The sequence below is a fragment of the Bombus fervidus genome, chromosome 13 (assembly GCF_041682495.2).
Source record: "Bombus fervidus isolate BK054 chromosome 13, iyBomFerv1, whole genome shotgun sequence".
Taxonomy (NCBI): domain Eukaryota; kingdom Metazoa; phylum Arthropoda; class Insecta; order Hymenoptera; family Apidae; genus Bombus; species Bombus fervidus.
The window spans coordinates 6920331-6936650 of NC_091529.1; the positions used below are offsets into that span (position 1 = coordinate 6920331).

At 38.7% G+C, this 16320-nt stretch overlaps 1 protein-coding gene and 1 long non-coding RNA gene across 7 annotated transcripts in view; one reads left to right on the plus strand and one right to left on the minus strand.

Moving 5' to 3' along the window:
• LOC139993632 (protein kinase C-binding protein NELL1) overlaps positions 1 to 16320 on the plus strand; it is an 87851-nt gene that overhangs the window by 45209 nt on the left and 26322 nt on the right. Inside the window, exon 1 of one of the 5 annotated variants that reach the window (XM_072015542.1) lies at positions 8639 to 8782. The exons of the other annotated variants lie outside the window; for them this stretch is intronic. Coding sequence (XP_071871643.1) covers positions 8674 to 8782 — 109 coding nt within the window. The 5' untranslated portion in view covers positions 8639 to 8673. Of the gene's footprint in view, positions 1 to 8638; positions 8783 to 16320 lie in introns of those variants that run through there. 5 annotated transcript variants of the gene reach the window in all.
• Positions 1 to 16320, minus strand: part of LOC139993647 (uncharacterized) — a 37722-nt gene that overhangs the window by 3634 nt on the left and 17768 nt on the right. The window lies entirely within an intron of this gene.

A 16320-nucleotide genomic window follows, 5' to 3' on the forward strand; every position in this document is an offset into this window, starting at 1 on the left:
ATCGAGCCACCCCCCTCGAACAAGTCTCACTCCCCTATGTCGTTTCGATACCGTAAATACGAGGGTGGCAAGGCTGCGGAAGTGATTCGTACGAATTTAGGAAAGAAACCGCGTGAATGATGCATCCTGCAGTACATAGTGTAATCATTAATATATTTGAAAACCACGGTGTTGGATAGATTATCATTATTATTATTATTATTGCTCTATCATTTTTTGTTCAGGTTGAGGTTGACTGATTGAAAAACGAGTGGATGAATTTGTAATAGAAAAGTATATTGAAACAATTAAAGGTATAAGTTTATGCTGATTCTGATACTTACTCTCTTAGTGTTACTAGACGATGGAATGATAAGAAGCACGTATATATTTATAGCAAAAGGACATTACCATAAATGTTACGCTTATAGCTTTGGCTAGACACTACAGAGAACATAAATAGAAATATGTTTGTTAGTTTCTTTGTTCCTAGACCTTGCAACCCAAAACATAATATATACTCAGGAGAACCATAATGTGTACATTTTTTTATTCCGAATATTTTTGCGTAATAGCAGTCTCCAGGTCGCGGATATATATAAATAAAGATGTAGAGTTTTTCTTGAAATAGTTCAACATTTTTTAATATACCACGACATTTATTCTAGAATCGCAAATTTTATTTATTTAACGTACATTTTTTTGCGCGTGATAGATGGAACAAATGTCTATCTAGTCACAGAAGTATGACTTTACACGTAATTAAAAATTAATTCGAATTTCTTTGATTTAATTTTAACGCAGCTGTTTATCGGAAACAGGCAGACGGGATACGAGGGAATAATAATTTTGAGTTTCTCAAATTTATTCGACGAGTAGCGTCGCTATTGAACGCGCGGGAATAGCGTAATCACAGAGAAGATTTTAAAGGAATGCTGTACTTCAATTTCCAAGCAGGCTTTTAGCGCGCTTCCGGATTGACTCCTTCCCCGGAAGTGCTTTCCTTTTACGCCACGAACAAGTTCCAAATGGCCGTGCTTCAAGTGAACTGCTTTCGAACACACGTATCTTTTCACGTACGAGTATCGAGTATACTTCTACCCAGAGAGTGTTGCTATCGCGATAGTATATCCCGTTCAGTGTACCCTCACTGAGGAAGAAAGTAATTTGTCATCGTCTAGCTAATTTTGCCAGTGGGAAAAACGCATTTATCAACTTTGTATACTTAATAACGAACTTGATGCTCGAAAACGAAACGAATTTACCTACGAATGAATTTAGGTTGTGTTTCACGCTTTGAAATATATGTACGTGAATTAAGGTTACGCTATTTGTCACCCTATCTACATCAAAGCTGTGTTTCATCGTGATTATCATTCTGGTAATGTCAAACGCAGTGTCTATTGCGTTTGCAGAGGATAACGATGAGCTATGTAGAAGCTAAACTGATCGTTTTCTTTGAAGTTAGCCATTTTGTTTCCTGGAAAGAAAATAATGCGAAATATAAAAGATAATCTTATTAGGCGGATAACATAAAATAGTATATTATTAGTATATATCAGTATACATTGATAGAAACAAATGTAAACTTTGTAGAAGTCTGATACTTATAAAAAATGTTACAATTTATTGCAATTTGTTAATGTAATCTGGAAAATAGGAACTGAAAATTAAAAAAAAAAATCATTTGATACCAACGATAGTACAGTCACGAAATAAAATTTGAAAAAATTCACACATATACTCATATGATGTCATATACTCGCACGACTCTCAAGTTACATAATCTTACAGGAAGTCAACCAACAAATAAAAAATATTTGCAAAGTGAGATTGATCAATTTGATTCGTAATTAGATCGAATAACTCTGATACAAATTATTCAAGAGAACAGAGAAGATTTGATCTCTCATCTTCGTACGAATATCTTCGTCCATTCTGAGTGTTTCCACGTTTCACAATTAATGAGACCGTTCTGTCACTAGAAATCTAGTTACGAGATAGTGTTTCAACGCGAGAATGGCTCTCGTATTTCGTGCAAGGCCGTGGATAAAATCGGCGCAACTGTCGGACTTCCATCGTGGTCGTCGATACGCGTTACGTATGCTGCACGATTAAATATTTGAGAGGCGTTTAAAAATTGACCGATAGAAATCGATCACTGTGACGAACGCTTCGATTCCGTGGCTAGAGGACTATTTAAATGGTTGAAACCGCGAATTTGAAACTCCGCCATCTATACAGAATTCCAAAGCGTCTTTCGAAATATACGAGATATTTAGATTGATTTTTTATCTTTCACGAATGAAGTCAGAGAAATCCTTGTTTAACTTCGATGCCTCTAAAAGTATTTTATCTTTGTTCCCATTGAACATTTTATCTTCTAATATTTGCAAAATAGTAATAAGTCGAGAAATAGCAAGTCGTATGTAATTTATTGACAGATACCGAGAATATTTATTCGTTATCGATTGATCCATTCTAACGTTTGCGAAAAGAAGTCACTATTTTCACGTTCCGACAACGAGTTTCGCTTAATCTCTTATGGGTTGCTATTAATAAGATGCGATAACCTTCGCCACTTTAAATACAATGAACCCGTTATGACCCCATTAAAAGGGGTCTTTTTATATCTTTTTTCTTCTCATTGCTCTCGCATAAGAAACGATTTTTGGTCAATAGCCATCCCTCTTTATGATCGACGCCAATATTAAGTTCCACTTGTCGCCTGTGTAATTCATCGATCTCATAGGAAGTCTAACACGAGTTAAAATCGATGAAATTGTAGCGATTAATCTGATATAAAAGATACGACCATCTGAAAATCAGTGTATAGCTACAAAAGCTATGATCAATTTTTACCTGCTAAAATTCGATTATTATTAATAGATTTTATGACAGCTTAAAATCATTCCCTGTCGTACAAGATTTTATTGATTGACAGTACGATTGGAAGTCAATGTCTTGTTATGGTTCCTCGTCACAAAACCCTATAAAATATTCCCGCGATGTCGATCGTTCGGAAGTGAACGACCTATTTCGAATGCCTAATAAAACCACACGTCTCGATGTCTATCGCCTTCATATTTTTCCTCCTAATTTTATCCTACGCACGCAGTTACCGAACACCTCTATCAAGGAAATCATAAAACCATAAATCACCACTTTACCGTTAATAATCGTAAACTCACATTCCTCGCGTTATGATCTGAGAAATTTGATAAAATTTTATTCATTCTTAAATCGATAAATTCAGCAAATTCTGTTACGTACCTCCAGTAAGAAGAATTTCATTTAAATCTTATCTAAACCTAATTCGAGTCACGACGCGCTATAAATTATTCTTACCAACTAGAATCTCATATTCCGCGTGTTAACAGAAAGAAGTTATTTCATTAAAATTCCTTCGCTTCTAAATTTGCAAATCCAACAAATTCTCTAAAAAAGGTTTTCAATAAGACTAGTTCTACGCTCCATCGACACGTACCAATAACATGCATTCTACATTGTCCAATTAAACGAAACGTCAACGTTGATACAGGGCAGGAAAAAAACGACTGGAGAAATCGCGTACACTGACGGAAATGAGAAACGAGGGAATAAGGAAGGGATTACGGATACAGAGGTGGTTTATTCGTTGTCGGTGACAAGCTGGAATTTACGATATCTCGTTGCTATGCTCGTGACAGAATTGAGATCCTGAGGGTAACGCAGGCCAGCCAATTGCAACGGCACGTGCGCCTGACGCGAATTATGGATCGCTGGTGTGTATGGATCGTTGGGACTCGCCTCTGATCTTGACGGAACAAGAGTACCGATAGAATCGACGCGATATGGTGCCTTTGACATAGTGTAGACATTCGAACGACAGTTAAATCCCTTCAGCGTGCAAAATTCATCGAAGAAATTGTGGTTTCTGGATAATCAGGACCAATTGAGACGCTAACATGGAGAGCTACCTAATGAACCTAACCTCAAAGTTAACTGATGATAAAGTAACTTCTATTTTTGTAAACTTGAAACACATGCTGCCTTATGATATGCCAATCTATCTTCATCAATTACAAGACGATCTTTCAATGTTATGCACACTGACAGCAAAACTAAATACATCTAATAACACTATACAGGGTGTATCATAACATGGGGGACCCACGTCAAAACCGAACAAGAGGCACAGAAGTAACGAAAAAGTTCATAAGAACATGTATCCTTGTTTCAAAGTTGTAGCCACTTTTGTGTTTCAATAATCTGCAACTGCTTACTCTTCATAGAAGGTGCGCGAAATGGCATTGGTCTGTGCATGCAATCCAGTAGTCGTCGTGTCAAAGAATCTCGCAATTTTTCAAAAATTTTAAGCGTATGTCGAATAATACAAATCGTGGGTGGCCATTTCGAGCACCTTTTACGGAAGGTAACCAGTTCCGGATTATTGAAACACAAAAATGGTTATAACTTTGAAACAAGGACACAGGTTCCTATGAATCTTTTTCATTGTTTCTGTACCTCCTGTCTACTGCTGAGGAGATTATGATACAGCCTGTATATCAACATATGTAATGTTAGAAGATTTGACCAACCGAACGAAAAACTTCGGCGTTAATTGATCGAATATGTTAAGAGGCACGGTATTAGCTCAATCGCAATTCAGTTATCAAGATCACGGTCTTATTTACTGGGTTTTCTTTTGAAAAAATCCGACATCCAATGATCGAATTGCGCATCTCTCGATACCGTATTAATTCCAATACAAACTCCATCAATATTCATTGGAAGTGCAAATTGCTCTAATCCTTCAATTCAGACGGTTGAAAACATTTATAAAGAGAAGGAGTTTCATTTATAGAAGGTTAGAAATGTTCTTTCTGTACGATAAATCATGTACGTGTTTATATCGGTGCTACTAAATGCCAAAAGATAATGCATTTGCTCCAGATGTGAATCCATTCTAGAAATATGTAGATCAAAGGTTGCAGGGATCCACAAACTGACAGATTGTACCACGAATAGTAGCAGAATGGGAAAGGGGCGTGCGTTCTCTCGTGTCGGAATGGTTTCATTTTGGGAAATAGGGAGGAAAGAATCGCGACACGGCCGGTGTTCTGTGTCCTCTCGTCAAACGACGCTGTTCGACGCTGGCGCGGTCGCGCACGCTCCTCGAAAATAGTAGTCGGCTCGTAAAGTCTTTTGTTGCGCCTGTGAAACACGCATTCTCATCGTCGTCTCTGTCGCGTCTCGTCGCCTTTCTTTTCTGTCTGACGGCCAGCGTCTCTGCCATTGGCGCCACGGTGACTTTGACCTTTCAACCCCTTCGAGGAACTCGCGACTCTAACCCCTTTATCGACAGAATTTTATTCGTCGTTTTGATTTTGACGATTTTATTAGTGGCACAGTGATTTTCAAAATTATGCCGTGTCAGGGGAATATCGATTAGATTCGTAGAGTCAGTACGATACGATGGTAGCAGTTTATAGGTTAGGGTGCTCCTAATTCGAGTTGGCATATATTTGTACGATATACATATCAGGTTACGTAATAAAAGCAAGAAAATGAAAAAAGAAGCATTGTAACGATGAATCTCTTAGAATAGCCGAACTTATTAACTTTTATAAATTCCTCAATTTTATCAACTCAATGCACGATTAATGTTTAACATTGACAAAATAAAAAAAGTCGCTTCCATAAAATTATCTATCGTAAGAAAGTTGCACGAACAATAGTCGATCCCTAAATAATATTTATAATATCCTTTCTTGTTTCCACTTTTGAGGTTATATAGTTGATCAATATGGCTACCGAACGGATTATCAAAATTTATGGCTCGTGTGAAATTTAATAATGTAGGAATAGATGTTAAATAAAAATCATTTTTTATTCTAGATAGTAAAAAATCATGAAAACAAAAAGATTGTAGTCTCATTTTGTTAATCTATAAATAGTGGAATAGTGGGAAATAAATGTAGATTTGATTCTTGTAGGAGATAAGAATCTAAACTATTACTATGCGATCTTAACGGGGGTTTCGAGGCAAGTTCTTTCCTGTATGGGTATTCCATCGATCGTACAGACAAAAATACACCGCTGATTTACGTAACGACGTGTCATAAATTTTTCACACACAAAGTTTTCGTGTTACTCTTTAACGTAAACGTGGCACGCGACCGCAGAGTGGATTGCGCGATAAAAATTCGACTCTGACACACGATGTTTCTCGAGCAGCCTTGCCATGAATTCAAGTCCAGTTTGAACATTTTTCCAACAATGTTTATGTATTCTGCCGTATTATTAACCACAAATTGCCACCGTTGGGTTACAGGCCGCTGCAATAATTTTGGGACGTGCTTGCCGAATTCTAAAACACGTAGTTTAACTTTTTATTCTGTTCTACACGATAGTTATGATTCGTGGTAGTAACGATATTTGAACAAATTTAATTAGGGCTCCAATTAACATCATCATAGTAAGTAAAGTAAAATTATACTAATGTAAAAGAAAAACCTGTATAACGTATCATTTTTAACTATCTTTTGTCTAGCTCTTTCGTAACGAAATTTTCTAAATTACATATCATTAGTCTCGTTTGAATAGAACTTAAACAGATAATAATTATTTTACGTACTATATATTTTACCAAGTATTACGCTTTGTATATCATTGTTATGTCTCGTTTATTTGCATTTCTACATGTTTTCGCTTTCAAATATTCCATAATCGCGTAAAGATCGACAGTCTATTACTAAACCTTGTTTAAACTTTCGTAATTATCTACGAACCAACGATATCAGTTGAGAGTTAAAGTAAAACAAGCGAACCGAAGCACGCGAGAAATCCACGAATACTTCGGGAAATCTAGTTTCTCATTACCTTAGTCAACAGTTCAGTCAAACATATTTACTCACACGCCATTTGTATGTAACAATTTGTATCGCTTATTCAAGCAAAATAGTTCGCTTGGAAGTAACCATAGAAAATGTTGAGGTTAGGTCGTGCAATGGCTCGAAATGCCATGAAGTCCAACACCAAAGGAACGACAAAGGCTGAATTCCCGCGCGACTGGCCGATCGAGCAACACCTCCATTAAGAATAGCACATGGTGGATTTAAATATACGTGGGGCCTTCGTCGTGGCGCAGCACCTGACTGAAACTCGCGAACACACGTTCGACCACGGGGTAAAATAGCCTAATCTCTTTAGGCAAACGTGTACACAGGTGCCGATTATCGCCAAATATTGACACGTCAAGTTAAATACCGCTCGTCCGACCGCTGCAACGGACCTGTATAACATGTACCTGTTCCCACACCTCTCTTATCTTTCGTTCTAATCTCAAACCTCTGTCTTAAAAATCTGGCATCGAGATCCTTATCGTATTCTGGTGTGGCTTTCGTTAGATAACGAGCCTCGAAGGTTGATAACGTCTTCTAGGTAAAAGCAAGAAGGTCCTTTTCTTTATTATTTGACTGTTAGACTTTTCGTCTTTCAGGCTATTGACCATCGGGCTACCACCTTGTTCGAGGAAACTGGAATTAGGTGCAGGCGTGGGAATTCTTTCTAGGATTTATTTTAGAGGTTTCGTTGAATATTATTGAAAAATGGAGAGCGGAGAATATCATTGAACGTAGGATAATATCTTTTGATTTTTAAAATGTAATTGGAATTATGGAGTAATTAATTTAGTTTGGGAAGGAAGGTGGAATAAAGAGAGAGAGAGAGAGGGAGAGTTGTATTGAAAAGTTTAATGTTCGGTCTTCGATTATGCAACGACGTCTTTTGTTTAAACGTCTTTGAGTTCGACAATTGGTGAAACGGCGTCGACAAGGCCACTACCAACTGGCACAACCCTGTTTAATCGCCTTTGCAGCCTGAAAAAGGCCGCCTTAACGTTAATACTTTCCTCAATCACGGCGCTTTTGTGCGGCGCGGCGCGATCGATCGCCGCCATCGCGGAAACATGATTTCCTTTGTGTTAATTTCACGCGAGCTTGCCAAAACTTCCGAAATTAACGCCGATAATAGTCTTCAGCTGAGAGTATTCGAGTTCCAACTCGCTTAAAATGGTAAAATATCCATCGACAAAATGTACTAAAATACATAAAGTAATTTGAATAACATTCGAATTTTATAAAAATATATCAACATCAAATTATCCTTCCGAGCAAATTTTTATTATTTTTGTCTTTTTATTACTTTGCTTCCATTATGAAAGGGTTAAAATTCACATTTCTTGCCACACTATAAAAGGGTTGATATTGATATTCATGGGGAAAACCATAATGTGTGCACGAAAGTCGTGTGGCGCCGCGACGCGAGTAATATTCCAAGACTATCGACCATGACTAGTTAACCACAACGACCTTGACCCTGGTCACCAATGATCGAACTTCGCTAGTTCTCACGAGGAGGCCGATTTTTGTCAGCATTACGGTATCCTATGGTTAAATTCCATCGACGTTCAAGAATATCTTATATCCACCCTCCTCACGTTGCGCCCTGTTACGAGAAATTTCAATGATCTCGCGTAATCCTACGCGTGAAATCACGCCACGTTAAAAAGAACAACGCGTGGTCTCGAAATCCGATCCTGGCCGCCGCGTGAAACGAAAATGTGGCGCGTGCTGCTAGCAACCTGGGACTCCCCATATTTCGATGCTTGATCAGTGTCGCGTTTGCCACGAGAACGATCGCGCTTTGGTTATGTCGATCTCGTTTGCTTTGGTAATTTGTGCTTCCTCGTGCTGGTTATTATTATTACCAATCGGTTTAACGCTTGGCGGCGCGCAGGGCATTCTTTGGACGGTTAAGGGTAAGTACTTGAAGAATTATAGAATATAGAAGATATATCGCGAATTTTGACGCATTTATAGGAAATTTATAAAAATGAATTTATCGAATTGGCAGAGAAATAGAATTAACAATTAAAAGACTAATACTGAAACTAATTAATTAGGTAACCAATATACTGGAAATGATAGAAAATAGTTAGGAGCTTGGGATGGACGAATTTATAATATTAATTAAATAACTGATATAATAAAAAATGTTCTGTTTAAAACACGACTAAATGATCGAAACGATCAAACAACGAACGCCTATGCGTTTGCTCGATGCATTGAATGGCTCGTCATTGTAACTGAGTACTACTGTACACGCCATAGTTGTGAATAATTGAAAACTATTGAATGAATTGCCATCGTGAATAGGAGTAAACTCGAATCGAACGAATTTCCTCGTAACACGAGCCATTTAACAATTTATCGCCTCAAATAATCGTGCAAACTTTTAACAAATCGTTGTTGCTAAGTAAGTTTTACTCGTACGTTAGGTCTCGTACAATTTTCATGCAATTATCACGTCTGAGAACGATAATCGACTTCTTCAAATTTGCGTGTCGAATATACGGATCGATGCACCTGTACAATTGAACGAATTACGTTTCATCGGTTCTTCCAAGAAATTTCGTGTTCGAATAAATTGTGCTTTCAATTATTATTCCTATCGACTACATGAAACGATAATAGGAAATCGCATAATATGTATACATTGCGCATCTAGTAGTAGTAGCGTAATAAACTATCGAAGACACGGTCAAACATTCAAGAGCTCGATTAAACTTTCGGGAAATTTCATGTCATTTAGAGGTGTATTTCAAATTTTAAAGTTGAAGACGTATCCAATACAGCATTTTCTTATCGAGTATTTCAATCGCAGATATTTTTTTATCGAGGATATTGGAATTTTATTAACATTTACAGAATATTAAATTTTACTGAATTTCGTATGGAAAGTATCAACACTTTGCGTCGAAGAATCATCGCAATCATTGCAATAATCCTCTTATACACACTTCTCGTTTAAGAAAAAGTCTAATCCTCCTCTTCTTCAAACTATACTCCTTTTTCACCTTCCAACACCCAAAGACACCAAAGGACATGAAAATCCCTAGAAACGTCCGCTCACTTTTCCCCTGTTCAGTCGTTTAATTTTCTTATTACACCAAAAATCCATAGTTGCCCGATTCTCCGTCGATACACTGGCGCTAATGACGATAATCACCGACGTCTGGCAGTCGCGTGATCGAGGGTATGAGCCGTAGGTTCTAGGAAACCGTGAGCTTGCCAACGACGAGTTTCAGGAGCGTCCAAGCCGCGTGACGCTCGTATCTAGCAAAATTCATCGACGTTTCCGGGGGCTGCGACCCCCATAGAGTCGGGAACCGCTTTCGACCCGTGGCTGATGGATCGATGAAACAGGTCGTGGAACAGTATCGTCGCCGGACACGATGCTTGACCGCCGTGTGATATCGATTCGACGACGCCAGTCCCTGGCATTCGTCGACGCGTTTCGTTTCCTTATGACCGGTCTACTGTGAATGAAAAATGCGGCGCGCGTTGCACGCAGCCAACTTAAAATAGAATACCACCCCGTGAGATTGATGATTCGAACCTGCCATTAGCCTCTATGGGGATTAGACATTTCGTACATGGTATCGATAATATGGGAATCGCGTGTATTACGTTTGGTATAAAGGTGATGTTGGCTGGGAGTTTGGAGAATTTTTCTATTGTCTTTTAGCGTGTCTTTAAAATGTTGTATAAGACTGCAGCTTTATTGAGTAAAATGAGGATTGTATGCTACCAATCCTGCCAAAGGACACTCATTCGTTTTCAAAGAGTCGTCTAAGTCTGTTATACTTTAAATTCGATAAAGATACACCCTTTATATTAATCAATATGATACTGAAATTAGTTCAAAAGTCATTTAAAAATCTCTACAAATCTCAAGAAATATACTTAACTGCGCGTTTAACGTTTTACTTATAAATGAGATATCGTTGTTTATAAGCTATGTTATACTCATCGGTTTCTTTTCTGTTGCAAGAAAATATAAAATCGAACGCAGCGTATATACATATATATATATATATATACCTGTATAAGTGGGCCTTCAGTCCCATGTAACCAGTTAGTGCCGCTATTCGATAATTTTATTTACGACCTTGCTATATCGTAACCCGTATAGCAGCTATCATCGTTGCGCTACCACTTCATTTATCTAAACTATGGAATTTTAATTAACGAACCTCTGTTCCAATCTACTTACCTGAATGTGAACTAACAGGCTTGGAATTAATTATAAGTACATAGCAGCGCTGAGAATCAGTAGGTAGTAACGATGTATTAGACAGCAGAGAATTATTGTTTGCCTTTCGACAGATTCAAATAAATGGAATTCTATCTTCTTGGGCACAGTACCAATGTAATTGAAACGAGCTATAATGAAAATCCGACAGTTTCGATGTCTTTTCTTAATTGTGTTTCGTTAAACGCGAATGGTACTTCTACAGATTAATTCAACGTAATTCAATATTGAATCCAGTGTTAATTATTTCTAGTTGTATATTTGTCAACGGCGAATGAATCAATATCCAAATTTATACGTTAATCTGGTGATTGGAAACGAAGCTTTAATTTCGATACTAAAATCTCGTTTACACGACGGTTGCTGTATTGGACATTGCAATCGCGATTAAAACGACACGGATTAATTCGCGGCGTGTACCAGTTGGAAAATTCGGTAACGTTAATAACGATTAGGCGCATGGATTGTATCGTAAAGGGAACGTTATGAATGATAAATGTGGGCGTTACGCGCGCGAGAACGTGGTAAGGTCATTATCCTCGCGTGTGGAACATGTTCATTAAAAGGCATTCGCGCGGTTCATTCGGCTCACGTGTTGCAGTATTGTTACAAGTTCTAATAATATATACTCTCGAATAATAACATTAATAACGAAGATGATGATGAAGTAATTTGATAAGCTAACACGTGACTGTAACATTAAGTAAGACGCTTCAGTTTCGATGTATCGTTAATTAATCTAGGGACATTTCGCATTAAATAATTTAAAGATTACATCACAGACCTTTATGTCAAAATTTATTTTACATAATTCTAACTAAAACTTATCAGAAGCTACCTTAACTTTAAATTTAACGAAAGATGATTTTAAGATGATTGAAAAAAAAAAAGGAAGAAACCTATTGTATCTAAATTGAACCTAGCTCACGATTGGATGCATCGTTAATTTGACCGGGGACATTTTACATTCACTTCTCGACGTCCAAGCGACCTAAATAAAAGAATTGACAACAATATTCATCAAAGACAAAGATAAAATTCCATCTAACTACTTGACGCGCGCGAAAGTCCTACAAAACAGAAGTACCACTTGGCCAAAATAATATACGACCCTCGTACCACTTCATCAGCACCTATTCAATCTCAACTACTACCGTTACTCGTTCTAGCAACACTTCTTAACAAAATAAAGAAAAAGGAAGGAAAGTCCTTAACCAAGCAATCCTTAACCAAGCAATCCGTAACCGCGAGAGGATCCTCCAACTCTCTTAACTGACGCCTACAGAAAGTCGCGTGATTTTGACACGGCCGTTAACATCCGCAGCGACATCTACTTAGACAGACGACATCGGTGACGCGGACCGTTAAACGATCTTTCTTCCAATGTCCAAAAAAACCTTTAGTAAAAAGACAGATACCTATAGTACCGAGAGAGTAGCGGCCGAACGGAACGACACACGATCCACGGATGCCCATTCAGACTCATCAGTGCACACTGAACTTGACACCAGCACCACCAATCATTCCCTAGGCTCCGAGTCGATCTTCACACGGAAGTCCCGTGTAAGGTGCACAGTCGTAAATATCGAAGGAATCCGTGTGGCCAGGCTCGTTAATCATCATCACCGGCATCGAGACATTCATACTTGCATCTGGCCTGTGTGTTTGACCGTGTGGGAGTCGGTTTACGAGCTGTGCACATCCTCGTGCTCCACCCTGCTCTCTCGTCCCGTCTCTGTTGCTCGAAGAGAACGATAATGCCGCGTACGGTTCGATAGCGGGCGTCGCGACGCCCGGCAGTCTGCCACCGTCGTTCCATTCCATCCAGTTTCGTTCGGCGTCGGGTTATCGCGCGAGCGCGCGCACGTACACACATGCACACTTATATGTATGTATATAGATGTATAAGGGCGTACAGACACGTACACAGGCGCACGATAGCGCGTGTTTTCGGACGCAAGAAAGCGTCGTCGCTCTTAGATGAGCATTGGCGTCGCCCCACAGAAATTCGCTCGGTTCGTTAACCCTTTGCGACAAATCGATGGGGCTTGCACCACTTTTCTGTTTGCCACGTCTTTATGCGCCCTACCAGTGGGTTGTAGGGGAATTCGCGAGCTTTGGAAGTTTTCGCGTCGGGATTGTTACGAGCGATAGTTGGCAGGAACGTTCTCCGCATTTATTTCTCGCCGTGGTACTTGAGAAATGTAGTGGGAGACAGGTTATGAAAATTAATTGCATTCGTAGGATATATTTAGTTTTTTTTTTTTTTTTTTTTTTTTTTTTTGGTGGTTAAGTCGATTTTCTAATGATCAAGTTGGGTCGAAGAATCTTGGAAAGGTGGTATCCCTCTGGTGACGAATTTTGGAAACTAACGTGTAGATTACCTTCTAGGTTGTTCGTAGTTTAAGGACATGTAGTAAATTACCTTTTTGTTGCCAATTTCGAGAAAGTAATTTATTTTAATTATTGACAGTAAAAATGTGTATGAATTTTGATTTTTAGAAACGAAATTACTAAGGAAAATCATTAGAGAAGGAATACGAAACATTCTAACCCTAAAATAGAAAATGATTGACTGTCACGATCTCCAGTCAGCACGCTTCTAAATTTCTAACCCAAAATGAAAAAAAAAAAAAAGAACAACAATGGAAAGACTTTCAGTTTTGAAGTTCAGGATTTCTGTAGGATTAATGACGAATTCACACAAGTCAAAGGGACTTTTTAGTCTGGAAACGCAAAGTAAAGCGTGACAAAGAGAGATACGCCAATGGATCAAAGACGCAGGAGGCATGCGTTTGGCGAATCGGGCCGCTTTTAGACACGAATGCTGCCGTACCAGCAGCGCCATTAATTTAGCGGACGATTTGCCCCGATTAATGTCTGCGGCAGTGTGTCTCGCGCGCAAAATCCTCCGATTGTGTTTCCTACGCGGATGAAAGGGAAATGCTGATTTTCCACGGCGTCTCTTTTCACCGTCCCTCTCGTTACGCAATTAAAAAAGTGTTCCTCCACTGAGCAAACCGATTCACGGACCGTTTTAGAAGCATTCGCCGGGTGTTGTTTACGTTTTGTTGGTCCCGTTCCTCGCAACTCTTCAATGGTCCCGTTGATTCGTCACTGAGTCTTCCCAGTCAATTAGCGAACGAGCCTTTAGAATTCGAGTTGGAATTTTTAAGTAGCTCGTTTTCTTCGTCTCTTTGTATGCTTTTTCCCTTCCTCTTTCGTGCTCTTTTACTTTTTATCGGATTTTCCTTATCGAAGAGGTTGATCGAAAGTATTTGATGCTTTTTGAGGTTGGAATGCAAATGAGAGCTCATCCTTCTGTTTCACGGTGGAATTAGCGGAAAATGAAAGAATGATCTTCGTATATTGTAAATTTTAATAACTGTTTTTTATATCAAGTTCCTCTCTAAACCTAAGTCTCTTATTACAGCAGATAAATAAATAAATAAAAAAAGCAAGAAAGGGTGAGAGTAACAGAGAAATTAGTCTTTATTTTGGACCACGCATAATTTTGTGTCAGTTAAAGTTGACTTAAAAGTTATGTAATTATAATCGTAGACACTATTTCGTAAATATAAATGTCAACATACAGGAATCGAATTGGACTCTAAGATGGAAGGTAATTTAATGCGAACTTCCCAGATTTGTTTACGATCCAACGATACAAATCCGAAACTGGAGAACTTGGAAAACTGCATAGAACTACCGAGGAAGTATAATGTGAGAACAAAAGATTGTAAACAACAAACAAAAGTGACAATCATAGCACGGCGCTCTAAACGATTATATTCTTAGTTTCATCAAGTTAGTTGGGTAGATTGTCGTCGTTGATAGGTTAGCATCGCAAGCGCCTGTGCTATAACCCATGTGGCGCCAACTTTCCGGTCGTACATTGAGCATCTATAAAATAGTCGCTGTGTTGCTCGACTTCGAGTAAGAATTTTCTTTTATCAAAATTGCCGTACCCTGTCTGAAATATTCTTTTATGCGAAATAGTCCCCCCTTTATTATATTTATCCACCACTCTCCTATGTATACTTTCTTCAAATTTATTTTCCTACTTTTATTTTATTTCTGTCCTACTTACTTGTATCCTAATACTTCTTACTCCTAAATTATCTCTTTGAATTTGACGTGGCATGTCTATTAAATTATTTAATGTCTCAGTCGTAAATGGCTATTTTCCCCAACTTTCTATACTGTTTCTACTAAATTACTATTCTCCTAACCTTCCATTTTACTTATGCTTGTTGTACCACTCTTCAACTCTAAATTACTATTTTTCGCAACATTCTATGACCATCTTTACCGAACTACCATTCTCCCAACCCTACTTTACCTCTACCCTATCTTCTTTCAACGTACAATTTACCTAGCCTTAAATCAAACCTACGTTACCCTCCATTTCCTGCATGTCAAACACAAAGCAGCCGGAAAGACTTTCCCGATTTCTCTCGAGCAACATCTCATCAAAGTTAGAACACGACGAATCGACAGCCGAATGCAAGATTTCAATAACTCCGCCTCTTAAATGCTCCATTTCCCGGTTGCTTTGTAAAACTACAGAGAACAGTTCGATATTCCCTCGCCATTTCGTCTGGAGAAACGAGCCACGTTTCCGCGGACTCCTCCACTCGAACAGCAATAAAGTTCAATGGTGTATTTCCACTCACTGTCCTCTGAATAATGTTGAGAGCCGTTCGTCGAGCATCCATTCTCGAGGCGAGAGAATACTAAAGAGACGTGGAAAGAGAAAAGGAGACAGACGAGAACCGATCGAACGGAAGAAGCTGAAAGATAAGGAAAGGATAGGGAAAAGAGGCGGCGAGGTAACCTCTCGAAGTAGCGTGCTGGTATCGATCGACTCTTCACGGTCGACGCTCGTTATCGGTGTTTCTACGCTTTTTCCCGTTCCCTTCGGCTCCCCATCCTCGATCTCCTCTCGCCAAACTCATCTCCTCCTCGTTCTCGTTCTACCACTCGTAAACAGCGGATCGTTTCGCTCGAGCTTTATATGAAAAATCCATTTTGCTGAACTATGACAGAATCCTCTGTGGAAAAGCCTTTCACAAGTTGATTCTTTTCCTCTCTCTGTCTTTCTCTTTTGGTTGACGTTTTTGGTAGACCTGTCGATATCCTTTTCCCTCGATCATGGGGAATGGCTAATAAAAGTGTCCTTTTTCCATGACTGACCGTCAG